A 26,502-nucleotide genomic window follows, 5' to 3' on the forward strand; every position below is an offset into this window, starting at 1 on the left:
TCAGCCAGGCTCCCCTGTGCTGGAGGGACCGGTTTTTCCAGCAGGAGGAAGGGTCTGTGGGGAGGAATTGGCAGGGGCCGAAGGTTTTATGCAAATGCACAGGGAGTGCTCTGGGAACCAGAGGCCGGTTCTCCCAGAGACACGCAGGGACTGGCCGCTCCCAATTAGCTGGGCCCAGTGATGTCAGCGCTGCTTTCCTGGGTGGCTGCGCCCACTCTGATCGGCCTTGGCAGGGGCGCCCGACCATTACCTTCTCCCTCTGCACAGGAAGGATGCCAAGGGGGTGTGCCCCACTGGAGAGAGGCCAGGCCCCTTCCCACTGCACTCTCCAACCCAGGGCCAGCCCCAGAGAACAGACGCACCGCACCATCCAAAACTATCCCGGGGTTTACTGAGAAAGACTTTAATGGGGGCTGGTTGCATAACCCTTCCTTCAGCCCCCAGAGGCCATAGAGACCTCAGGAGGCTGTCCCAGGCCCAGAAGTTGTTTCCATGGCAACCGCCTCAGGCCCTGCTCCCGGGGCCCCTCCAATCTGAGCTTCAATAAATACAGTGCTGAGGAGTGTGGGCATCGAGCAGGGGGGCCAGGGAGGGCGTGCAGTGCTGTTTATGAATACACACATGCATGCTACCAGCTGTCCGCATGCTGGGATCACACACACACAAAGCCATGCTCACATTGCACACCTACCTCACACACACACACACACACACACACACACACACACACACACACGGAAGCACACGTTTTCCTCCAGCACATAGGAACGAGGCTGAGCGCAGGTGCCTGCCTCAAGCTCACACGCCTGAGACTACACACATGCAGCCCCAAGCTTGGAGCGTGGTGTGCGCCTCCCAGCTGAGAGGACTGTGAACAGGGGTTGGTGACCGGGGGCCTGGCCAGTTGGCACCCTTAGGGGCTACGGGCTAGGTGGGGTGGGGGTGGAGGTGGACAGACAATGGTGAGTGCTGTTGGTGTGCGCCCAGGACGGGAAGGTGTGCAGATTGAACATTGGGATGCTCCAGCTGTTGATGGCCAGCGCGATGACCAGTACCCCGAGGATGTTGAGCACGATTCCTGCCCGCGCCTGGGGGTGGGGATGAGGATGAGAGCCAGCTTGAGGGAGCAGGAACTAGGGGTAGGGGTGGTGGCATCCATCCCTCAGGTGTCAGAACATTCCCCCTGCTCCCCAAACCAAACTCTACTCTCCCCCCCTCCCATAACTGCCTGAGGAAATTCTGCCATCATCCAGTCCTTGTTCCACTCCCAGGGCTAATGGCAACAAGGGAAACTGCTCCTGGGTTTGGAGGATGCCAGCCTTGTGTCTGGGCCTCCACATAGCCCCAGCTCACAGGGCCTGGGCAGACAGGGCCTGGGGGCCCTCTACCCAAGGACTCACTCATGTCCTGACCTCCTGCTGGACCTGCCCCTGCCTGCCGCCAAGCTGAGAACTAGGGGGCTTTGAGCTACTTTGAGGGCCACCAGGATGGACAGATGGAGCAGGGAGGAGGTTGAGGCACTTGGGCCTCCCTGACACTTACCATGTCATAGACTTTGAGGCCCCCATAGGAGAAGACAATGGCATTGGGTGGGGTGGCTACGGGCAGCATGAATGCCAGGGAGGAGGCCAGGGTGCAGGGCAGCATGACGTAGAGTGGGTGCAAGCAGATGGCCTGAGCCTGCAGGGATACCAAGGACCGCAGCTGAGCTGGGTGTCCATCCCAGAGCGGGAGCCACAGCACCCCAGTGCCCCCCACCCAGTTCCTCTGCTCCTCACCATGCCCTTCCCCCTCTCTGGCTTGTGAACCCACCACTGCTGCCTGTGACCTGGGGCAGGCCCCTTGACCTCTCTGGAGGGGATGAGTGTGCACCCTGCCCTGCGGGGCGTGGCAAGAGGAGGGGCCCATAAAACGGATCTCAAAGGGGCTCTGGGGGTGTCATCAAAGGCTGCGGGAACGCGCCTGGGGAGGAAGGGGCTGGGGACGCTCCGACGAGCAATTTCATGCTGGCTCCTCTGGCATGGCCGGAATGGGGGCTGGGGTGGGGAGGTGGGTGAGGCCGCCAGCAAGCTCCATCAGGATGCTCCAGGAATGACGTCACCAGGGATGGGCTGAGTCAGGGGCTGAAGTACCTAACTCAAGAGCTTGGGGAAGGGTGGATGCTGAGGGGTCATCTCCAGGAAAGGAGAGGAGGGGCAGACAGGTAGCACCTGTGAAGGGGTGGCAGGAACACCGTGGGGAGGAGCTTATTTCTGCAGAGCTGCTCACCATGGAGGCCAGGATGGGCAGGAAGAGTGTGGTGGTGGCCACGTTGCTGGTGCACTCAGTGAAGACGGCAACCAGGAGGCTGATGATAAAGGCAATGGCGGGAGCTGGCACATTCTGTAGTGGTGTCAGTTTGTCCCCCAGCCACGCTGACAGGCCCGATTCCTGTGGGCAGAGGGGGTGATATAGGAGAGGCAGCAGGGCTGCCCAGAGTCCTCTGCCCAGGTTTGGGGAGAGTCCTGCTCCTGCCCACACCTCCCTGGTCTCCAGGGTCAGTGTCAGCTCTGAGGGAAAGTAAGGATACACCTAGGTCCTTTCATGCTCTTGAGTGGGGCGAAGGGGTCAGAGGAGAAATCGAGAAGCAACTCTGGGCTGTCTCAGGAAGCCTGGGGCTTGGGAGCAGGAGAACTCTGCCCTCCCAGTCTCTCAGGACCATCGGCGGATGACCTTGGCCCTGCTCCAGCAGTGAGCTGAGACAGAGAGGACCTTGCTCCTGGCAGGTCCTGATAGAGTCTGGGAAGAGGTGGACATCAGGTGTGGGGGGTGCTGCACAGGGTCGCAAGAGCTCGGAGGTCTTACCCTGTGGATGGCTTGCAAGCACCCTCCTTCCCCTGCACTGGCAACTCACTCACCGGCGCCCAGCTCAGCTGTGGCCACAGTCAAAGGCTGCACCAACTCCAGTCCCCAGTCCCCTGCAGCATTTTCCAGCCAGAGCAGCTGCCTCTTGTCTGAGCAAGGATTAAGCTCAACCAGAACTCGGGATTTTCCTTTGGGATGCACACTCTGGTCCCAGGAGCCTGGCTGAGTGTGGTCATGGCTCCCCCTGGTGGTTATCACAAGCATGAACCTTACACCTACCAGGCGGCGCTGCGGAACTGGAACTGGTAGAGAATTCAGGACAGGTCTTTCCCACTGAGAAGCACACCTTCCCCGTGGCTTTAGAAATGGATGGGAGAAATTTCCCAAAGCCTTGTGCATATTCTTCTTCCCTCTGACCCAAATCTCTCCTGCTGATATGGGACTTCCAGGTGGGGATCAAGTCTCCTTTCCACAGGGTGAAAGTTGGGCAGGGTGCTGCAGGGGGGGCTCTCACCTCACTGCCCTTGGCCAGAGCGAAGCCGCCACCCAGCAAAAGTACAATGTTCCAGGGCATCTTCTGGTTCACCATCTTCCAGGTGAGGAGGGCAGTTGGAGCCACCAGCCTCCCTGGGTTTTCTGCCCCCAGAAGAACAGTGTCAGCCACCCAGGCCACATAGGGTGAACAGGACTTCTCCCTACTTCCCTCCCCAATTCACACCCACTATGGGTCTCTGCTGAATCTTCTCCTCATGTAGGAGGAAGAATCTTCAGTCCTACCACAACCAACTCAGTTCCCAAGTCCCTGTGCCCTTGACTTCATCCTTGTCTATTCCTGCCAGCTGTGCTAAAGGTCCATTGCACACCTGAACCCAGGGGCTTCCCCGGGGACCATCCCCTTGCCCCAGCTCAGGTGCTCACCGGGATCCTGGGTCAGCCCTGGGATCTTGGAGGGCACCATGAACAGAAGTATGCCAATTAAGATGGCCACTGATCCGTCCGACACAGTGCTGGGGGGCAGGCAGGGAGGGCAGGCTTAGCGGCTCAGGGGCGCAGGACCACAGGCTGTGGTGGGATGAAGTTCTTACCACAGACATCCTGTGCGCCTCCCCCACAGCCCTGGGGAACGCCCTCCCTCTCAGGTGTGTCCCATGGTCCAGGGGTGGGGCAGCAAATCTTACACAGTCCCGTTGGCATCAGAGAAAGCCACGTCGCCCCAGCCACGGAAAAAGCCTGGCTCCCGGGTGAACCATAGCACCACCAGCGCAAGGAAGAAGGCACAGACAGTCTTTTCCGCGAAGCTCATGGGACCCAGCAGCTTGTACTCTGTCTTGATGACATGAAAGGCTGCTTGCTTGCGCTGCTCCTCCTGCTCCCCGATGCCAAAATTTTTCCGGAAGCTACAGTTAGAGGGGTAAGGGGGCGGCTTGTGATGGCCTTCTGCCCACGGGGGAGCGAGGACTTCCACCATCACTGCACCAGGGGCCTAGCTCTGCCCAGGGTTCTAGAGAAGAGCAGAAAGCTCTTGGCAAATCCTGGTTAGCTGGGGAGTTAGGTTTCTCCATGCTTGGAACTGCCCTGCTATCTGTCTCATGGACCGTTTCCCTTCTCTTAGGGGTTCCTTAGCACAGGATATAGAGGACCTGGCAGCTGGTCCCATGCCACCTGTTGGCCCTGACTCACAGCTCCCTTCCTCCAACAGCTTTTCAGGAAATCCTTCCTTCCCCCATGCTCCTGCTTTGGTGTATCCTGCACCAGCCACTGCCCCACCCCAAACCCTGTTGTCCCCACAGGCACAGGAGGCTGTGATCTGCTTCCTTGTGCTGCTGGCTTAACTTGTGTTGACCTTCAATTTTTTCACTTGGGTGAATCTCAACTTCCCTGTCAGATGGTGATTTGCTCCCCGGCAGTGACCTTGCTCCAGGCAGTGGGGACACCTGGGTGGTGCCCGGCACCATGCTGATATCTCCCACTAGCATCTTGTCTTCTAGTAGCCCCTAACCTTAGTCTGACCTCAGTGTGTCTGTTCAAGTGATCTGTCCAGAGTACAGCAACAATGTTTAGAATCTGTTGACAGCGTCCCATTGTCTGGGAAGGAAGAACAGATAGAAAACTGTACCACAGTAATGTTCATACCACCACCGCCGTCCCATACTCATGGCAGACATCGTTAATCAACCCCAGAGCCAGCTTAAATGAAGCTTTAGCAGAGTCCCTACTGGTTTTCAGTTCAGAACTTCAAACAGGGACTACCAGTGACCCAGGGAAATAGGAATGAAATATATATTCTATTCTTGGCTTTAAGGAGATCTATACTTGTTATGTGGTTCACAAGATCCTGTGTAATCCTCTCCATCTACTTCTTGAGCTTCATGGCCTGATAACTCTTTCTTGCTCCTTGTGTTTCAGACTCACAGAACTGGAGTTCCCCCAAACACACCATGTTCTTTCTTGCCTCTGTGCGTCACACAAGGTTTTCCTGCTGTCTGGAATGCCTACACCTCCATCCTCTAGTCCTGCAGCAGTCATCTCAGGTACCAGCACCTCTGGGTGCCTTCTGGTCTAAACCAGGCACTCTGTCTTCTGGACTCTTACAGTCCTGGACTTGGCTCCCTGGTGGTCCTCACCACGTCGTCACCTTGAAGACAGGGATGGAACCCAACACCTCCCCGTGTTCTTCTAGTATTGCAGTCTGCACAGGACCAGGCACACAGTAGGAGCACGTCAGATGCTTCTGTAATTAACTACACTCTGTTTATGCTCTGCAAGGACCTCCCCAAGGGTTTGGGGCATCCTTCAGAGACAGCGGTCTGGCCGGGGCACCGCAGCTATTTTTCTGAATCTCAGCACTGAGAAGTCTAGCTAGACAGCTTGGGCCTCAGTTTGCCTGTCTGCTAAGTGGATTAAAACTCTCCACCCAGTAATTCCCCTTCGATGGGAGGCCAGGTGTGCAGGGGTGGCCTTGGGAGGAAGAGGCCTTCTCATGGATGTAGGCATTTTCCACGTCTCAGTCCAGGGGTGCAGGTAGGAACCAGGGCTTCTCTCACTCACTTGATACCCAGGAAGAGGATCTGCAGCCACAGCCACGCCAGCACCAGCAAGATGATCATGATGGGGAAGGCAAAGGCGAACCAGGAAGCGAAGTTTACCACACTGGGGTTTTGGGGGAAGAGCCTGAAGGGGACAAAGGGCTGCTGTGTTGGGGCCTGGTGACCATCTGGCCCACTGCCTCCCTAGGGGTTGCACATAGGCTGCTTCCGTCACTCACGAGCTCATCTGGCCTTGCAGCACCAGGTTGGGCGAGGTGCCAGTCAGTGTGGCGATGCCCCCAATGCTGGCTGAGAAGCACACACACAGGCTCATGCCCTGAGTGAAGTGGATCTGCTCCTGGGTCCTGTGATCCTGTGACTCTGAGCCAACAGGTGGGAGGGGCTGGATCTGCCCATCATCTGGGAACAAGAGGAAAGGAAAAGGGTTGCAGTGTCATGGCCTGGGGTAGCCATATGCACAATCAACAGCCCAGACTCCCTGAGCTTGGCATGGGCAGAGGCTGTCTTCAGGCCTCAGCGGGCCTGGTATTCCTCAGGGACTGCCCGGGGCCTATCCCCGGGCACCATCTGGTCCCACCTATCTCTTGAGGGAGAGACACTGAGGAAGGATAAGAATTGTTCAGACCACAGAAGAAAACCACTGACAGCCAATCCCAGATCTGGCTCTCCTCTACAAGGATAATCCAGCACCTTGGCTTTTCCACGGCTCAGCGGATCCTTTACATAAGAATTGGCATTGTATGTATTTATTTGAGAGACAGAGGGAGGCAAAGAAGCAGAAACAGAAATGTGCCACCTGTAGGTCCGCTCCCCAAGTGTCCACAACAGCCTGGGGCTGGGCCAGGGCTGAAGCTGGGAGCCGGGAGCTCCACCCAGGTCTAGCATATGGGTGGCAGGGATTCAAATACTTGATGGCTAGTGCTCCCACATAAGGTATGCATTAGCGCAAAGCTGGAACCTGGAGTTAAAGCTGGGTATCACATCCAGGCACCTGACATTGGATGCAGGTGTCCTAAGAGTTAATCTGAACACCTGCTCAGGTCTTAGCATCAGAAAACCAGCTGATCCAAGCAAACCATGCCAAATTGATCCCTGCACCTCCTGCTTCTCTAAGCACTAGGCTGACCTCACCTCTGGGGACTGATGGTTTCTCAGAGCCTCCCCCAAGAAGCAAGAGATGGAGGCAAGGAACGGCCTCACCTTTCTCATCCAGCTTGGTCTCCTTCTGGGGCCTCGGTTCCTGGAGCTCGAAGGTGGGATTGTCGTTGCCCTCCTCCACATCACTGTTGTGGCTGTGCAGCTGCTGCAGGACAGCATGCATGATGGGTATCATCATGGCCGTGGTGGCCGTGTTGCTGATCCACATGGACAGGAAGGCTGTGACCACCATGAAGCCCAGGATCAGCCTGGGAATGGACAGACACACATCCTGCTGTTCCAACATCCCTCGTGCCACCCCAACCCTGCCTCTCTCCTTCTTGGTTTGTGGGAACTTACAGGGCAGGTCGCACCCCAGTTAAGAGGAGTACTCGCAGGGCAATGCGTTTGTGCAGGTTCCAGTGCTCCACAGCGATGGCCACCAGCAGGCTTCCGATGAACAGGACATTGCTGTCCTTAAGGTACTCATAGCCAACCTGGAAGCAGGGGTGAGATGACGTGACCCTGAGGCCTCCCACTGCATGCCAATGCCCCGACACTCCACGTGCTGGCATCTCCCTGGGCTCTGCACCCCAGGAGGGAAATGGCCCTGGGATCATCCATTCTTGGATGTGATCTGGGTTCCCTTTGAGAATGACTGAGAAATACTCTAGCTGGCTCTATTCATGCTGCTGGCTACGGGGCTGGGAAAGAACTCAGCGACCGTCCTAGAGACTGTGGTCCATGGGCTGACATTTTGGCCACCACCTGGAACACACTGGAAATGCAGTGTTTGAGCTGTGCCCCAGGTCTATGAAAGCAGAGACTCCAGCCATCTGGGCTTCACCCAGCCCTCCTGGCAATTCTGCTGTGCCTTTATGTTCAGGAGCCACCAAAGGCTTGAAGCATGCAGGTTTTGGGTCCATGGAGCTTCCACCTCCTTGGCCTAAAGACTGCTCATTTCCACTGAGTTAACTTTCAGCCCCACCTATACCCTTGACCCCCTGGTCTGGACCCCTCCCTCCGTGCTGTCCACCCCTTGAGGCAGGGGCCTCACTTCTGTGTGCCCTGCCCAGGATGAGGCTTCCTGGTCTGCAGGTGACAGGGCAGGTTGCCCTCCCAACCATGCGAGCTCACCTCAGAGGATTCCATGATGCCCATCATGGGGAAGAGGACGAGGGGCAGCAAGGCAGTGACGGCCAGGGGCAAAGCCTCGAAGCACCAGTAGAGTGCCATGAGGATGATGACATAGGCACAGTAGGCTTCCTGTGGGTGAGAGAAGTGTCAGAGGCAGTTAGGGAAATGGACTTGAGTCACCCAGAAAACCCATCCCATTTCAAACAGTGTTGGGAGGAGCCCAAGGTCCTGTTTTAACATGGAAATTTAGGGCCAAATGAAGTAGCCTAGTAGCTAAAGTCCTTGCCTTGCATGAACTGGGATACCATAAGGGTGCCGGTTTGTATCTGGGCTGCTCTATTTCTCATCCAGCTCCCTGCTTGTGACCTGGGAAGGCAGTCAAGGATGGACCAAAGCCTTGGGACCCTGCACCCGCATGGGAGACCTGGAAGAAGCTCCTGGCTCCTGGCTTCGGAGCAGCTCAGCTCTGCTCTGGCTGTTGTAGCCACTTGGGGAGTGAGCCAGTAGATGCACGATCTTTCTCTCTGCTTCTCTCTATAAATCTGACTTTCCAATAAAAATAAATAAATCTCAAAGAATCTTCTCCATATCTTTAAAATAATTAAAATGGAAATAAAAAATAATAATGAGGCTAGCATGGTGGCTCAACAGGCTAATCCTTCCCCTACAAGCACCAGCATCCCATATGGGCACTAGTTCATGTCCTGGCTGCTCCACTTCCCATCCAGCTCCCTGCTTGTGACCTGGGAAAATAGTGGAGGAGGACCCAAAGCTTTGGGAGGCTGCACCTGCATGTGAGACCTGGTAGAAGTTCCTGGCTCCTGGCTTTGGATTGACTCAGCTCCAGTCACTAGCTTCCTTCTTCTGTACCCGGGCAGGCAGCAGAAGATGGCCCAAGTGCTTGAATCCCTGCCACCCACATGTGAGACCCAGGAGGAGTTCCAGACTCCTGGCCTTGGTTTGGCCTGGCCCCAGCCATGGCAGTTATTTGTGGGATGAGCCAGTAATAGTTCTCTTTCTGTTTCGCCCTTGCCTTCTGCTACTCTAGTAAACACATATTTAAAAAATAAACCACACAGGCCCAGCGCGGTGGCCTAGCAGTTAAAGTCCTCACCCTGCATGCACTGGGATCCCATATGGGTGCCAGTTCTAATCCTGACGGCCCCTCTTCCCGTCCAGCTTCCTGCTTGTGGCCTGGGAAAGCAGTTGAGGATGACCCAAAGCTTTGGGACCCTGCACCCGCGTGGGAGACCTGGAAGAAGCTCTTGGCTTTGGATCAGCACAGCTCTGGCCATTGTGGCTGCTTGGGAAGTGAAGATTTTCCTCTCTGTACATCTAACTTTCCAATAAAAATAAATAAATCACACACACACACACACAACAAAGCCAGACACTCCCTGCCTTGTCTTTGACCTTAGTGCCCCAAGCATGATTTTGCAGCCATAACTGCATAGGTCTGGATGGAGCAGGCTGTCAGGTTCCAACTGGGCTGTGGAACCAGGACCTAGAAGAGGATCCCAGGTCAGACAGGTGCAATCAGAGGAAGTGGTGCCTGGCTTCCCTGGCTCTTGTGGCCTGCGGGAATAAATTTGCTGTGGAGGTGAGCTCCGGGAGGGAGGTGTCAGTTCGGTGGCACCTGGCTCCTTGGAGCTTGGAACCCAGTGGATTGGGAGCTGGCCCTGGTAGGTGCAGTGCACGACTACAAGAGCACCTGGCACAGCTCTGGGCTCCATGGAAGGTTCCCAATGCCTGGGTGGGGCAGCCCAGGCCGTGGTCTTCTGAGTCTTTGGGTTACCAGGGCCAACCCCGCCCCCTTTACCTCCCAAGGAGAAGTCCAGAGAAGCCTGACCTCGGTGCGGAGAGGGGAGTTGGAATGAAGGCTAGACAGTCGGCCTCAGACATCAGGGGTCCGGCCTGGGCCAGGGAGCAGAGTGGCTCCTAGGGCTGGGAAATCATTAACCAGAAAGCAGCCTCCAGGAAGGGGACGTCGGCATTTGAAGATGTCCAGGGCAAAGCAATCGTCCACTCTGCACTGGGGTGGGTGAAGGCAGAGGTTAGCTGGGGCCTCTCCTCCCTTCCCTACCCTACTCGCCCTAGCTGTTTGCTTCTGTACACACAGCACAGGCTGGGAGCATCCCTAAGCCTAGAAAAGATCCCCAGGGGTGGGAGTGGGAGGTGTCCCGGGGGAAGAGGAAACCTCTATTGGTTGAGCAACCCCTGGAGAAGCTCACAACCGTTTAGGTGGGTGTGGTGGTCCAGCTTTATAGAAGGGCTCAGAGTTAAGTGGCTTGTCAAAGTCCCAGGGCTAGGGAGTGGCCAAGCGGGGTGCAACCATGGGAGATGTCTGGACTGTGTCCAGGAACAGTCCCCGCATGGGTATGGCCAGGGGCCGCCAAGCTGAGCTCCGTTCCCTGCTTCACCTCAACCTGGACGTGAGCTCATCAGACCCAGGGGTGGGGCCACCTTTACCCTTAACCAGAGACTCACCCCTATCCCTACACCCAGGCTGCAGCATTTTGCTGAGGCTAGGTTTTCTTCATCCCCTTTCTTACCAGCAACGACTGGTGGCCAGCTGCTGACCCTCCCTCCCCTGGGTCTAAGAGCAGGTCAGCCCCTCTGGGCCCCTGGCATGCCTCTACTTTGCACAACCATAACTCTGTGATTGGAGACTAAAGGAGGGAAGAGGTGGAGTGGGACAGTGGGCGCTCACTGTTGATTCAGTCTGTGTGTTTCAAGTGGCTTAAAAAGTCCTAGTCAAGGACCCAGTGTGGTAACCTAGTGGCTAAAGTTCTCACCTTGCTCGCACTGGGGTCCCATATGGGCACTGATGCCAATCCCGGCAGCCCTACTTCCCATCCAGCTCCCTGCTTGTGGCCTGGGGAAGCAGCTGAGGACAGCCCAAAGCCTTGGGACCCTGTACCCATGTGGGAACCCAGAGGAGGCTCTGGGCTCCTGGCTTTGGATTGGCTCAGCTTCTGCCATTGTGCCACTTGGGGAGTGAATCAGCAGACAGAAGATCTTCCTCTCTGTCTCTCCTCCTCTCTGTGTATCTGACTTTCCAATAAAAATAAATAAATCATAAAAGAAAGAAGCCCCAGTCAGCTGCTCTGTCCAGTGGTGACTACTGTCCTTGCTTCAAGGATGAAGAGAGAAAAAGCCGAAGTGGGGAAGCCAGGCTCTCTGGTGTGGTGCCTTGGACCCCAGTCTTTATTCTCCACCTTGAGCTCAATCCTTCATGTGGGAAGGCCCCTGGGCCCACACGCGGTGACCAGTGTGTTGCAGGAGAGACAAGGGGCTGGGCTCAGAACCCAGGTCCATTTTCCTCAGGCCCCACCACTTCTCATTCTTTGTGGGGCTCTGTGCAGTTGCTTTGTTTTTATATTTTTAAACTTTCATTTGATTTGAAAAGCAGAGAGACAAAGAAAGATCTTCTATCTGCTTGTTCACTCCCCAAATGCCTGTAGTAGCTGGTTGGTTGGGCCAGGATGAAGCCAGGACTCAGATACCCCATCTGGGTCTCCCACATGGGTATTAGGGACCCAAGTCCTTGAGCCATCACCTGCTGCCTCCCAGCGTGCAGTAGCAGGAAGCTGCTTCACTCTTGAGACCCTCATCTCCACGCTCCACAGGAAGCTGTTGGGAGTCACATCAGCCACTGCAAGCTCTAGTATGCTTCAGGAACTGAGGACTTCATGTACTGAAGAAGGTTGATGGAAAAAAATGTGGGGTAAAGTGCCACCTATGAGGCCAGCATCCCATATGAGCACCGGTTTGCGTCCTGGCTGTTTCATTTCCAGCTCCCTGTGAATGGCCTGGGAAAGCAGTAGAAGATGGCTCAAATGTTTGGGCCCCGGCAGCCACGTGGGAGACCCGGTTGGAAGTCCTGGTTCTTGTTTCAGCCTGGCTCGTCTGCTGCAGCTTTGACCATTTCAGGAGTGAAGCTGCAGATCCAGGGATATTTTTCTTCTCACTGTTTCTCCCTCTCTGTGTAACTCTGCCTTTCATATAAATGCATATTTACTTATTTATTATTTTTAAAAAGATTTATTTATTTTTATTGGAAAGGCAGATATACAGAGAGGAGAGAGGAAGATCTTCCATTCACTGGCTCACTCCCCAAGCGGCCACAATGGCCAGAGCTGAGCCAATCCGAAGCAAGGAGCCAGGAACTTCTTCCAGGTCTCCCAAGCAGGTGGAGTGTCCCAGGGCTTTGGGTGGTCCTCTACTGCTTTTCCAGGCCACAAGCAGGGAGCTGGATGGGAAATGGGGCCATCAGGATACGAACTGGTTTCCACTTGGGATTCCAGCTCATGCCCTCAAATAAATAAATATATATATTTTAAACAATAAAAGTTGAATTAAAATAGAAACTTCTTTTGGTGGAAAGAATCTTGAACTCCCTGCAAATGAACACTTTTGAAAAAGTCCCTTTAAAAATGTGTATCATGAAAAAACTGTATGGATTTGAAAATGTTTTTACACTAGAATAAACTTATTTTTTTCATTCAGTTTCTCATGAAACTGAAGTATACTTGTACAACTCCCCCAAGATGGTTTAGATTCAAACTGGCTTATTTTCTGTCATGTATGCTTTTTATTAGAATCCAAAACCTGTGTTGGGATTGGCATGTGGTGCAGTAAATAAAGATGTCGATTGTAGTGCCAGCATTCCATAGAGCGATTTTGGCTGCTCCACTTTCCATCCATCTCCCTGCTCGTGTAGCTGGGAAAGCAGCAGAAGGCAGCCTGACTACTTGGACCCTTGCGCGCATGGTGAGAAACCCAGATGGAATTAACTTTGTTTTTCAAATAAATGAATGCATCTTCAAAACAACAAAACAAAGCCTTTCCCTCGCCTGGTGGCTTTGGCCCTTTGACCCCATCCAACCTCCTGCACAGTCGGTGGAGCTGAAGCATAATTTGCTGACTTGTTCTTCCTGGATTAGGGGACCTGAGGATCCATGAAAACAGATGATGAAACGCCTGCCGTGACGTACCAACATCTGACAAAGGTGGTGACCACGGGCGACAGAACCATAGTGCAGGCCTGCAGTTCCACTTATGACTCTTCCCTTGACAATGGCACAAAAGGGACACACTCAGCAGAAACCAGGTTTTAGTGTACAAGACGCACCGTCCTCCTGTTTTTCACCTTTGCTATGCTATTTAACAAATTACTTGAAATATTCAATATGTTTTTATAGGTTTTAAGTTCAGTGACCTTGCCCAACTGTAGGCTAAACTAAGCAAAGCCAGCTGTGATGTCTAGTGGGTTAGGGGTGTGTGTGTGTGTGTGTGTGTGTGTGTGTGTGTTTCTTTTAAAAGATTCGCTTATTTTTATTAGAAAGGAAGATTTACAGAAAGAAGGAGAGACAGAAAGATCCTCAGTCCACTGATTCACTCCCCAAGTGGCTGCAACGGCCAGAGCTAAGCCAATCTGAAGTCAGGAGCCAGGAGCCTCTTTCGGATTTCTCATGTGAGTGTAGGGTCGCAATGCTTCCGGCTGTCCTTGACTGCTTTCCCAGACTGCAAGCAGGAAGATGGAAGGGCAGTGGAGCAGCCAGAACACGAAACGGTGCCCACATGGGATCCCAGTGCAGCACTCTGAAAAGGGCAGGAACTAAGACTTGGGAAGTCTGGATGATCTTTTTTTTTCATTTACTGACACCGATGAGGCCAGGTTTGAGCTCAGGGAATTGTTGCTGTGCTGAAAGACGCCTGGGTCAGATGCCAGCACAGCACTGACCCTTTCTCCTTGGTGCCACAGTGTCTGGTTGCTAGGCTAGAATCCCCAAGTCTAAGAGGCGAGGATCTGGGGAACAAATCTCCCAATAGGTTCACCCTCATACTCTGTACCTTGCAACCCAGGTCTGTAGAAACTGGGCTGGTATACTCAGAAGTCCAGGGCTGGCCCACATGCTGGAATCTGGCAAGGGCTGCGTCTCACAAGCCTGGGACACCATTCATGAGGGCAACTATGCGGCTACTAGTGGAGCTTGGAAGAGAGCTGGCAGGGAGGGCTTTCTCCTGGCAGCTACTGCCTCTTCCTTCCCCAGGCCTGCAGAGCGGTTACTCCCCTACCCTGTTCCCTGGCTGGAGGATTAGCTGCTCTCAGATCTGAGTGTGTGCTCCCGGGGCCAGGGGGCTGAGGCTCTGGCAGGTGTTGACCAGGGTCTGTTCTCCTTTCCCACTCACATCCCCACCTCACAGGAAGGCGCCCCTTTCAGATCCCCAGTCTATTCCACCTCACACAGTGGCTGCTTTGGAAGTGTTTTGGGGGCAGGCACTGGGCCTCTCCGTGTCACCGTTCATCCTGCAAATACCCTCTCAGGGTCAGGCTCCATAGCTCTGCCATCCTCAGTGACTCCCATGGACTGCTCTCCCCAGCTCTGAGCCTCTAGCCTGGTCCAAGCCCCCAAAGTTGTCACCCAGCCTCCTGCAAAATCTTCCTTCATCTCCCAGCTTCCTGTCTCACCTTTGAAGTCCTTTCTCCTGGCTGCAACCAGAGAGATGCAAGTTGTCCCTGCCTCCAACACACATCCGCAGGGCTCACATCCCTTCAGTGGCTTCCCGCCGTTCTTAGGAGCCTACGTTTTTGTCTGGTGTGGACCCAGGGTCAGCACTCTCTCCCTTGCTCCCTCTGCTCTAGCCGCAGGGACCCTCTTCATGTTCTTCTAGTCTTCCTGCCACCTGCTCTGGCCACAGGGCCTTTGCACTGACCTCCTCACTCTGCACCTCTCTTCCCTTTATCCTTTTGATGTCTTTCGTTGGAGATTTTAGCTCAAACACTCTTTCTTCTGGTAGACTGTGGTAGACCCTCTGCTGGCACATTTGAAGCTCCCAAGGCACATTTGTATAGCACCCCCTGCAGTTTTAGGAGATGACTGACAAGCCTCAGTCTGTCCTCAGGTCAGACTCTGTAGGCAGCAGAGGCTGAGCCTGCTTCTGCTCACCCAGCGGAGGGCCTGGCCCTGCACGCAGTGCTGACACTGGGCCTTGCTCTGGCCCTCGGGAAGTCTTAGGAACTGCCAGAGGGGCTTCCAAACCCGGAGGCTGGGGAAGCACATATGGGGGTTCAGAAAACCTCATGCCTAGACCAGTGTTGCTGTTGCCACTGCAGGTGCTTGGAGAACTCACGTAATTTCCCTCAGCATGTATTACTTGTTCTGGAGAGGGGATGAGACACTGAGCATCTCCAGGTACACTACACAGCTACATATCTCCTGCATGCCACGTCCTTATCCACAAGTCCTTCAACGGCGCTCTCAGGAGGTGAGGAAGACTTGCAGGGGAGTCTGGAGGAGTAAGCCGCCAGCAGGTGAGCAGATGGCAAGGGTGGTATTGGGGAAGAAAGGCTAGGAGCCGGGGGACTCAATTCAGGTTACATGGGTGCCAGGAACCCAGATACCCCGGCCATCACGTGCTGCCTTCCCTTGGCCTGCATGAGCAGGAAGCCAGAGTGTGGAGCTGGAGCCAGCAGGAATCTAGCGTGGGATGGGGGCTGCTTAGCTGTTAAGCTAATGCTTCCCTCACCCTTTGTTTTGCACCAGAGCCCTTGGGCACCCTGTTGAAGCCATCTAACTCCGTAGGATAAGGCTTTTTAAAATGGGTCAACTTCAAAACATTTATGGAAAAAGAACCAAAAAACAATTTTTTTGTGCACCCAACTAAACTGTCTCCAGGTGAAATGTGTCCTCCATCCTCACAGCAATTGGCACAGAAGCCACACACCACCTGTACTGCAGGGGACCCTGAAAACAGTCGGGTCAGCTCGAGGCCAGTCAATTCCCCAAGTTTGGTCCCCATGCTTTAAGTTCAGTTCCAGCTCAGAACCAATCCCAGAATGCAAAATACACTCCCTAAGCCAATCCCACAGGCGGCATGCTTATGACGAGCCTACCCAGGGCTTGCTCGCCAAGCCTCTGCCCATCCTCACCGGGAAGAACATTTCATTTCGGCTTCTTTTTGTAAATGGCCTTGTTGCATCATCTCCTGCTTACAGAAGGCCCCCGGGGGAGACAATGGGTTTCTGAGTGTCAGAGCAATCAACAGTGGGTGGACAAATTCTGACCTCACAGTCTGGGCCAGGGCCAGGGCCAGGCCCACCTGTGTCCACTGAAGAGCAAAGCGCAAGCCGCAATAGCGCCAAACAAAGCATTCCCACATGCCTCTGGGAACTTCGTTCTCACAATAGCACAGGGTCTCGCGGCTGGACAGAGACTAAGAAGCTCCACTGTGAAGTGTCTACCTGACCCAGCCATTTCTACTTACATAAGAGGAGTTGATGGCCAGGACCACAGTGTGGCGATATGGGGGCAAAGTCCTAGTGGGGAACTCTCCCCTTCCCTGCACGGAGCCCCCTAACCCGATCTTTGTGGCAGGCTCTTATTTGAATACCATTCTCAGATGGCCCAGAGGCCAGTAAATCCATCTCCACACATCCTCAGAAGTTGGTCCTGGCTCCACATTTGGACCACAGGTCCCAGCTCCAGAGGGAGACCAGAGGCAGCCTCCGGGTTTTTAGGCGGGAACATTGACAACTTCCAGTTTTCTAGGTTTCTGACTACAGTGGCCATGTGAATAGGACCACAGAGAAGTGAGTTAATTTCCACGGCTCCCAGAGCCAGCCGGGACAGTCCAAAGGCCCAGGCTGTCAGACAAGAGGCAGAGGATGAAGGGAGTCAGTCATTGTTTCATGAGCCCTGGGAATTGGGAGCTCCACATATGATGGCCAAAAGTGTGCGGAGAAATTCAATTTAAAAAAATTATTTTGTGGGGCTGGCACCAAGGTGTAACAGGCAAAGTTTCTGCCTACGGCACCAGCATCCCATATTGGCACCAGTTCACTTCTAGGTTCTCCACTTCTGATCTAGCTCCCTGCTTGTGAACTGTGACAGTAGTGAAAGACAGTCTAAGTCCTTGGAACCCTGCACCCATGTGGGAGACCTGCAAGAAGCTCCTGGCTCCTGGCTTCAGCTCAGCTCTGGCCATTGTGGTTATTTGGGGGAATGAATCAGTAGATGGAAGATCTCTTTCTCTGTCTCCCCTCTCACTGTAACTCTGCCTTTCAAATAACATAGGTAACACTTTAAAAAAAAATGAGGTTTTTTTTTTTTTGATGTGCAAAATTAAATGGAAATCTGTGCCTAATATTTTCATCATATACATTTTACATAAACTTTTTGAAAACCTCTCATATGTATAAATTTCAAAGTTTTTGGCACCAAAATAAACTCATTTTTAAACTCCATTTCCCATGAAATTCAGCTCAATTTATTTATTTTTTTTAAAAGCAGAGTGAGATAGAGGGAGAGGTGGAGAGAGACAGAATCTTCCATTCACTGGTTTACTCCCTAAATGCCCACAGTAGCCAGGGCTGGGCCAGGCCAACGTCTGGGAGCTAGAAACTCCTTGTGATTTCCCTTGTGGTGGCAGGGGACCAAGCACTTGAGCCATCACCTGCGCGAACAGGAAGCTAGATTGGAAACAGAATAGTCTGGGCCCATTCTAGGCACTCTGATATGGGATGCCTGCATCCCGGGGTCAGCATAGTCAGCCTCACCTTATATTCCTGAGTGTACTATCTCATGTCATCTACACAACAGCTGCTTAGAGATGTGAGGAGTCAGAGCGGCTCAATGAGATCACACCCTGTACCTGCTTCCAGGTAGCTCTCACTCGTTACTTATCTGGCTCCAAAATCCACGATTTGTTCCTTGGACTCTGCTTTCTCGATTGGATAGCCAGGAAATCTCAGCAGATACAGGGTCCAAAATCCTCACACAGTCTGTTTACAGTAAATCACTCAATCATCCGAATCCTCCTCTGTCTTAGGGGTTCAAGAGTAGCTCACCCCAGAGGGAGGTTATCACACACATTGATTTCTTATTTTTACATTATTTATTTATTTAAGTTGAGAAACAGAAAAGAAGGAGAGAGAGAGATATCTCTCCATCTACTGGTTTATTTCCTATTTTCCCACAACAGTTGGGGCTGGACTAGGAGGCGACTAGGAGCTGGGAACTCCATCTGGCTCTCCCATGTGGGCGGTAGGGATCCAGACACCAGAGCTGTTACCCACTGCTCCCAGGGTACATATTCATAAGAAGCTGGAATGGAAGCAGAGCTGGCACTTGAATCCAGGCACTTTATGTGGGGATGTGGGTGTCCCAAGTGTTGTCTTAGTTGCTAGACCAAATGCCTGTTTCTTCAGGGTACTCATGATGCCAATGAGGAAATCCTGTCTGCCTCTTGGCTCTGACCCACTTGATGTTGCAGCACAGGGAGATAGGTTTTACAGATAGTCCCATTGCATCCTGGGAATCATTTGCTATTTTTAACTCTAAATTATTAACTGCTTGACCCCTGAGCACATTATTTACCCCTCATTGCCCTCAGCATACAAGCCCCACTGCTCCGCCTTGGTCTAGTAGGACTAACACTGGCTGATCTTTCCCCTCCTCTCTAAACCTGAATCCTGGCCTTGTTTATCTTTTCGCTTTGTCAAGTGCAATGGCCCTGGTCCTGCCCCTTTGCACCTGCTGCATATTCTTGCCTGGACAGCTCTTCACCCAGGGCTGTGCATGACTGGCTCCTGCCAGTGAGACCCTGGGGTAAATGCCACCTTCGGGGTGCCATTCCTGAGAGCCCATTCTAGAGAACAGCTCTGCACCAGGCCAGTCACAACCTGTGGTATTGTTTTCAGAGCCTTTACAAGGATACTGCAAACAATTCATGGAAAATGGAATTCAAAGGTAAGCTTATTCGAGTGCAGAATATACATATATATACATATATATGTATTTTTTAATTCCTCTCTTCCTCTGCTTTTTCATTCCTCTATCCTGGAAAGAAAGAGTGACAGAGAGAGAGAGCATGAGAAAGAACCAAAGAGCGAACAAACCAAAGAATGGTAGGTAGGTAGGTGTGGATTTTTAGCTTAGTGGTTAACATGCCATTTGAGGAGTGAACCAGCAGATGGAACATCTCTCTCTCTACCTCTGTTGGTAACTCTGCCTTTGAATAAATAAGGTACATAAAATAAATCTTAAAATGTCCATGTATACAAGGAGTCTTCAGAAATCTCATGGAAAAGTGCACACTGTGTAAAACTTTTGCACTAAAATAAGATTAACTCTAATTTTGTTTTTTCATAAACTTAATTTTTTGGTTAAAGATTGAAAGGCAGATCAGATTCACAGAGAGAAGGAGAGAAAGGAAGATCTTCCATCTGCTGGTTCACTCCCCAGATGGCCATAATGGCTGGGACTGAACCAAAGCCATGAGCTTCTTCCAGGTCTCCCACGCGGGTGCAGGGTCCCAAGGCTTTGGGCCATCCTTAACTGCTTTCGCAGGCCACAAGCAGGGAGCTGGATGGGAAGTGGAACAGCTGCAACACGAACCAGTGCCTATATGGGATTCTGGCACTTGCAAAGCGAGGAGTTAGTCATTGAGCTATTGTACTAGGCCCTGAGCTTAATTTTTTTAAAAATTATTTTCCATCTTATTTGAAAGTCATACAAAATGTTTCTTCTACTGGGTCAGTCCCCAGATTCCTATAGGAATTGAGGTCATTCCACTTCTCCCACGTGAGCAGCAAGGGTTCAAGTACCCGAGTGCCTCCCAGGGTGTGCACCAGCAGAAAACTGGACAGAAGCAGAGGAACTAGGGCTCCTCCATATGGGGTGCAAGCCCCTCAAGAGGCATCTTAATTACTACAGCAACTGTACGCCCTACCGTGAATGCTGAAGCACCTCATGCAATAACTGCTTTTGTCAAGGAAAGAATCTGGAGCTAAAGGTAAGAATTGAACCCAGGCACACAGATGTGCAATGCAAATGTCATAACTGGCATTTTAACCATGAGGCTAATTATTCCCCCTAGTATGTGCTTTGTTCATGTCCTTATTTTGCCAACCCCCACGAACATCAGCTCCCCTAAATCCTCTCCTCAGCACATTTAAACAGAACCTATCACACAGTGCCCAGAGCTTTGTGGATAGATGGATGGGTGGGTGGGTAAAGGGAGGGATGGTGAGTGCAAGGTGTCTAGAATATGGAAAGTACTGCTTGGATTTCTGATTAAGCGTCGGTGGAGCAGTGAGCAGACCTCATGCTCCACTGTCCACCATAGGGCTTGGCACTTTAAGGACTCTGGCTATTTGCCCGGCACCACTTTGTATTTCTTCCCAGCTCCTGCTCCTTTCCCTCTCGGTTCCCTGTGCCTGCCTGCCCTACGCTGCTGCCTCTGACTGCTGAAGTTTCTCCCAGCCTTCAAGGCCCTTCTTCGGTGCCACTGCTTCAGCCTTTCCCCAGCCTGGGTAGGAAGACTTTGCTCTAATTCTTAACTCCGTGCTGTTCTGGCTGCCCCCCATGTGATGCAAGCTGTCTCCTCCCTGAGACTTAAGCGACTAGAGGACAGAACGCTCCTTGTGGTTTTCAGTGGTGCCTAGTGCAGGGCAAGGGCTTACAGTCACCTGGACCTGCAGAGTGGGGGCGGACTAGCTGATGGCTGGGTGCACAGGAGGGTGACTTAAGGGGAAGGGTTCCCAGTGGGGCCACCACCCTGGACAGCCTCAGGCAGAGACACAAGGCCAGGCTCTAGTTTAAATTCTAGCCAAGCATTTAAGCAAAACATTTTTTAGCCACTCTGGGCCTCAGTTTACCTGTCTGTAAAATAGAGATAATAGTAGGAGCCTTACAGGAACACAGAAGCTTTTGTGGAAAATAAATGAGCTGTTGTTTTGAAATGGTTGGCCCAGTGCCTAAGCACATAAAAGAAATGTATAAATGTCAACTATTATACATTGTGGGCCAGTTGCAAACCTAGTGCGGGCTCCTGCCTTTGTCTTCAGGGCTCAGAGTTTTCTGGCGAAGCACAGGATTCTTGAGAGAGTGGAAGCTCAGCAGGCGATTTCTGACAGGATCCTCTTTTTAATCTTTTTTTAAGATTTATTTTTATTTTTATTGGAAAGGCAGATATACAGAGAGGAGAGACAGAGAGGAAGATCTTCCGTCCACTGATTTACTCCCCAAGTACCCTCAATGGCCAGAGTTGCGCCAACCTGAAGCCAGGAGCTCTTCTGGGTCTCTCACACAGGTGCAGGGTCCCAAGGCTTTGGGCCGTCCTCGACTGCTTTCCCAGGCCACAAGCAGGGAGGTGGATGGGAAGTGGAACAGCCAGGATATGAACTGGTACCCATATGGTATCCTGGCATGTGCAAGGGGAGGACTTTAGCCACTAGGCTACTGCACTGGGCCCCATAGGGTCCTCTTGACCCATGTGCTTCTATTCATGCATCCAGCAGTGATTTTTGGAGCATCTTCTACATGCCATGGACTCCTGTGCATGGCATCAGAGTCCCTGACCTCACAGAGCCCGCATTCTAGTGCATGAAATCAGAGAATAAGAAAGAAGCTGACAGATTAACAATTGCAGAGAGTTAAGGATGGATGTCTGGCATAGTGTTAAGACACTGGTTAGAGTGTGGAAATATCTGGGTTCAAGACCAGCTCGTTACTTCTGACTCTAGCTCCCTGCTAATGCAGAGCCTGGGAGGCAGCAGCGACAGCGGAAGCATTCAAGTGGTTGAGTTCCCCCTGCCAGTAAAAGAGACCTAATGTGGCTCCAGGCTCCTGTTTTTGCTTGGCTTAGTCCAAACTATTGCAGGTATTTGGAGAGCAGATCAGCAGGTAGACGATGTGCTTCTCTGCCTCTCAAGAAACCAGCAGATTAATAATCTGGGAGTGGACACCCTCTAGACAAACAGCAGCGTTACATAATAAAGAGTGATTTCCTGGTCACAGAAGGCTTTGTTGAGGCTGAGACTAAGAGGCAAAATGGAGACACTGGGAGTGGGCAGTGTGGGCAGGGGTGGATCTGGGGAGGAGCTTCTGGGGTCCCCGGGAGGACCCTAAGGTAGTGGGGAGGCCATGGGGTCTGAGCCTCAGGGCCTTGCAGCTGCTCTGAATTGATGTTTGATTCCAAGTTGGATAGAAAGCCAGTGTTGGGGCCTAAGTGAGGCAGTGATCTGATCTGCTGTAAGATCACCTGGCTGACGAGGGCAGGGGCAGGTGGGGACAGCAAAGGACTGGGTGATTCTACGCAGAGCACAAGGGTTCCCAACATAGAACTCCGTGTTTGCCTGTGAGTTTTCAACTTTATGATGGTGTGAAAGTGATATGCATCCAATCGGAACTGTACTTCGGATTTTGAATTTTGATCTTTTCCTGGGCCACTAATAATGACCCTGATTGACTCTGGCAGCGCTGGGCAGTCACGAGGGTCAATGCCTCACTCCCTGCAGCGCTCTGTGTTCCCGAACTGGAGTGTTGTGGGTTGCAGCACTGAGAGCATTTCCTTTCAACCCATAGTGAGTTATTCAGGCTGCAACCCCAGCAGGAGTCGAGGGCTAGCTGATTTGGGAACAGCTGCTGGTGTGCAGAGAGAGGTGCAGAATGACTCTGGGTTTGCATCAGGCCCAGCGACAGAGTTAGCCAAAGCATTTCTTGATAGAGGAAGACTGCGGGAAGAGAAGAGCTGGCAGGAGGAGCCAGCTGATGTGGACTTATAAGAGTGCATGTTGCTTACACAGAACAGGTTTGAGCAGAGGAGGTGCCCAGTGTGAGGGGAAATAGCTCAAGTTCAGAGATTGGAGCTAGGGGTGCAGGCTGGGGACCCATCAGCATAGGGATGCTTTTCAAAGACGGAAGCAAGTCCCCAGTGGGGGAGATGCAGGCCGAGGGATGGGCAGGAGGAACCCTGGGAAACCCGGACCCTCAGATTCAGATGGAGGAGGAGTCAGGGAAGTCAGGAAGACAACCAGAAGCGGGCAGCAGGGCTGAGATGTTGGTGTGGCGAAGAGCGATGATGGGCTGTGCCAAGTCCAGCCAAGGGTACAGCCCAGGGAAGTGGGTGACCTGGAAGCCAGGAGATGGACGTTTGGTTTTAGGCATGAGCACTAAGGGGAGAAAGCCCCAGTGCAGGAGAGGGCATCCTCTTAGCGGCTGCTCGCATTCAGTTAGAGAGCAGAGGGAGAAGTGTCTGGCAGGGATGTGGGATGGGAGGAGGGCTTTTGCTGGTCAATGAGGAGGGACGGCTGCACAATCACAGGTTGGTAGCAGAGAGCAAAGCAATGTCCTTCCCAGGGTCTAAGGCCCAGGGCCCTAGTGGAGGGGCTGGCCTCCCACAGAGGGAGACTGTCCATTGTGCTGGATGGGCCAGGCAGCCTGGGTGAGCCAGGGGCAAGCGTAGGACCAAATGCAAGAAAGTCAAGGAAGGGCTGGAACTTCCAGCACTGTCTCAGGTTCCTCTGCAGCCCCAGGCAAGAGATCTACTCTTTCCGGGCAGTGCTTCTCCAGGAGTTGAGGGGGTTGGGTGGGATGGGGGTGAGAGAGACAGAATTGTAGTCCCACCTGGCTTTCCTCTCTGGTGTAACACACTTACCCCAGCCTACCTGAAAATCTGTTTGATGTGGCCCTGGTGCAGAGATGAGACTAAGGTTATCTCAAAGATCAGGTGCACCTTGTCACTTACAGGGTCAGGGGCCGGGGGCTTTGCCATTGCCACCTCAGCTCTTCAGTCTTATGGGACAACAGAGACTGATTCACTTTCCCTACCTGTGACCAGAGGCTATAGGGGATGGGGGGAGGAGTCTGTGTCAGCCTCCAGGAGGTGGGGAGCAGGCAGTCCCAACACTGGAGCCAGCCCACACCTCTGACTGCCATGTTGGCAGAGGCAGATTTCCTGTAAGGCTTGATCTTCAAGTTCTAGACTTACAGCTCTGTGTTCTTTTTCCATAAAGGAGGCCCAAGGTGTATGATCTCCAAATTCTGTGAAATCGAGATCTACAATTCTGAATAAATGACTTTGCCTCACTTTCCCTACCTATTAAATGGGACTATCAGATATGCCTCAGGATATAGGGCAAATGGTTGCTAGGTGCACCATGCAGGGGGTGCAGTTAGGGCTCACATGAATGAGAGATGAAGTTACTACTTCAGCTGTGGCCGGGAGAGAGGCAGGCAGGCACAGCTGGCTCATGCCCAGCTCTCTCTCCGTCCAGTGCAGAGTCTTGGCACTGACCATTAAGGGGTCCCGCAGTTCCTCAGCAGATTTAGCCTAGAGGTCATGGGGGAACACCTTCTCTGTGCTCAAAGCCATAAATTTCTAGAAGCCAGCTTCCTCTGCTCTCCTGCCACTTGTCTTGAAACCCTGCCACCCACCTCTCCCTCTCTGTGCCTCCCACTCCCTCTCAGTCCCCAGAGAACCTAGTCTAAGGCAGATCAACCTCATGGGCCCTTTTCTGCATCTCCTTTACATGCCTGGCTCCCTGTTTGTCAAATAGTGTATTTCAAATGCACCCAAGCCATTCCTACCACACTCCTATGCTGGTTGCAAAGCAAAAGTTACCTTTGATATCTTAACCCTTAGCCCCCTAGAGCCCCAGGAGCTTGTAAACCTTATTCTGGGGTGAGAGGATGAAGAGCTTGTATGGTGTCCCAAGGATGCCCAATCCTGAACCCGATGGTCTTTCCTTTGTGCCCTTTGGAGTTATCCATACCCAGAACCATAAGTCCTTACCTTTCTGGGAACGAGGAGGGGCAGAGGTAGCAGGAGAACGGGCAGAAGGAACACAAACAGGTACATGCGATAGGCCCACAGGCCCTGCCAGCAGGTGGCCATCGTGAGGATGGGGAGGCTGCAGCCCAGGAGCCAGCAGCTGCAGGACCAAAGACACAAGGAGGCAGTGGGTAGCCTGGGGCAGGCTTATATAAAGCCGGGCAGGTGTTAACCATTGACCCACCCTGGCAATCAAAGAGTTTTTGGAGATTGGGAGGTGAGAGCCAGGAGGAGGGACCTGCAGGAGGAGTGAAGATCGGGGAAGACTTTGCAAAGGGAGGAGGAAATATCAGGGAATAAAAGCTGCAGATTCCTTGAAGAAGTTAAGCCCAGAATTAACTCTTTGTTTGCATGCAGGCTGCGGAAGGCTGCTACCAGGGAGCGGGAGGCGGGGACTGCAGAGGGATGGGCACAGAGGCGTCCACCACTGGCCCTCCAGGGCGGGAGCCCACGCCCTCCTCTCAGCGCAGCTGACCTTTCGAAAGCCAAGTTCTCAGGAGAGCCCTTTGTACTGGGCCCTGGTGGGGTGGGGAGTGGGGGCGTGGTCCCTGCCCTGCCTACAGGGACATCCAGCCCATTAGGAATTTCTGATCTAAAATGGGGGTCAGCGAGATTTCCTCTGCTCCCAGGTTGGAGTCGCCTGTTCTGCCTGATTTGTACTTGCTGGATCTGCTCGCCCACGCACAGAGAGCCAGTCAGTGAGAGGAGGTGCTTGTTGTGAAGGAGCAAAGAGCCTAGCAGCTATGGCTTCCTGCCTAGGCTCCCTGAGAAGTCAGGGGTGAAGGTTCTTATAGATTGAGATTGGGTCTCAGAGGGGCGTGATCAGCTCATGGCCAAGTTCAGGTTGGTCAGTGGTGCTCATGACCTTCCTTTGACTGGTCAGTGATGCTGTGCTCCTTAGGGAACTTACAATGGCCGGGTGGGCTCCAGTTGGTCTGGGGGTTATGTAAAAGGTGGTAGTGATCGTCTGCCAGGACCTACAATTTCCCTATACATACACGCAGTGTCATCCCAGGATGACACTGGCCATCAAGGTTCTTAACTGCTGGAGAAGCAAATGGCTGCTTGAGTTCAGTGGTGAGACACTTGCAGGAGGAGCTGTATCCTTGTGTGAAGTCCTTGAGATAAGGATGCGCAAGGACTCCGCGAGCTGAGGGAGACTGACAAGAGGCTGGGTTCTGCTATTCCGTTACGGGTTCAGCGTCCGTCTTTTCCTATTTCGTATTACTACTCCTCAATCCTGAGGGAATAGGGATGGTGGCTGCTCTGCTTCATGCTGTTTATGGGGCCACGTGGGAGTGTTTTCAGGATCAGAGGGGAGCAAGTTGTTAACAAACTTCCTAGTCCCCGGCTTAACTGCGGAGCCGCTCTGTGTCACCATAGAGATTGGCCTGGCCAGACTCTGCACCCCGTTGTCTTGCAGAGGCTTCCCCATTTTGCAGCAATAGTAAAGGCAACAACATACTAGCGTTCTTAGGCCTTTAAGGAAAGCCAGAGAAATTCTGATTTCTCCCACTGGAAACTTTCAGTCCCAAACCAGGACGAGAGGTCTTCCATCCATTGCTTCATTCCTTAAACTGCTGCAAGGGCCAGAGCTGAGCTGATCCTAAGCCAAGAGCCAGGAGCTTCTTCCTGGCCTCCCAGGTGGGTACAGGGTTCTAAGGACTTGGGTCAGTCTCCGCTGCTTTCCCAGGCCACAAGCAGGGAGTGGATCAGA

At 52.9% G+C, this 26,502-nt stretch overlaps 1 protein-coding gene across 1 annotated transcript; it reads right to left on the reverse strand.

The window, feature by feature from the left end:
* Positions 1–920: 920 nt before the first annotated feature.
* On the reverse strand, positions 921–24,848 carry SLC13A2 (solute carrier family 13 member 2). The gene is made up of 12 exons (XM_041001112.1): positions 24,747–24,848; positions 8,166–8,294; positions 7,389–7,525; positions 7,092–7,297; positions 6,110–6,290; positions 5,893–6,015; positions 4,023–4,241; positions 3,763–3,851; positions 3,359–3,480; positions 2,269–2,430; positions 1,543–1,680; positions 921–1,088 (listed from the first exon to the last, which is right to left on the reverse strand). The coding sequence occupies exons 1-12, from the start codon at positions 24,846–24,848 to the stop codon at positions 921–923; spliced, it is 1,776 nt and encodes a 591-aa protein (XP_040857046.1).
* Between the last annotated feature and the right edge of the window lie 1,654 nt (positions 24,849–26,502).

Source organism: Ochotona curzoniae, unplaced genomic scaffold (assembly GCF_017591425.1).
Source record: "Ochotona curzoniae isolate NIBS_2020 unplaced genomic scaffold, NIBS_Ocur_1.0 scaffold_2453, whole genome shotgun sequence".
Lineage (NCBI taxonomy): Eukaryota > Metazoa > Chordata > Mammalia > Lagomorpha > Ochotonidae > Ochotona > Ochotona curzoniae.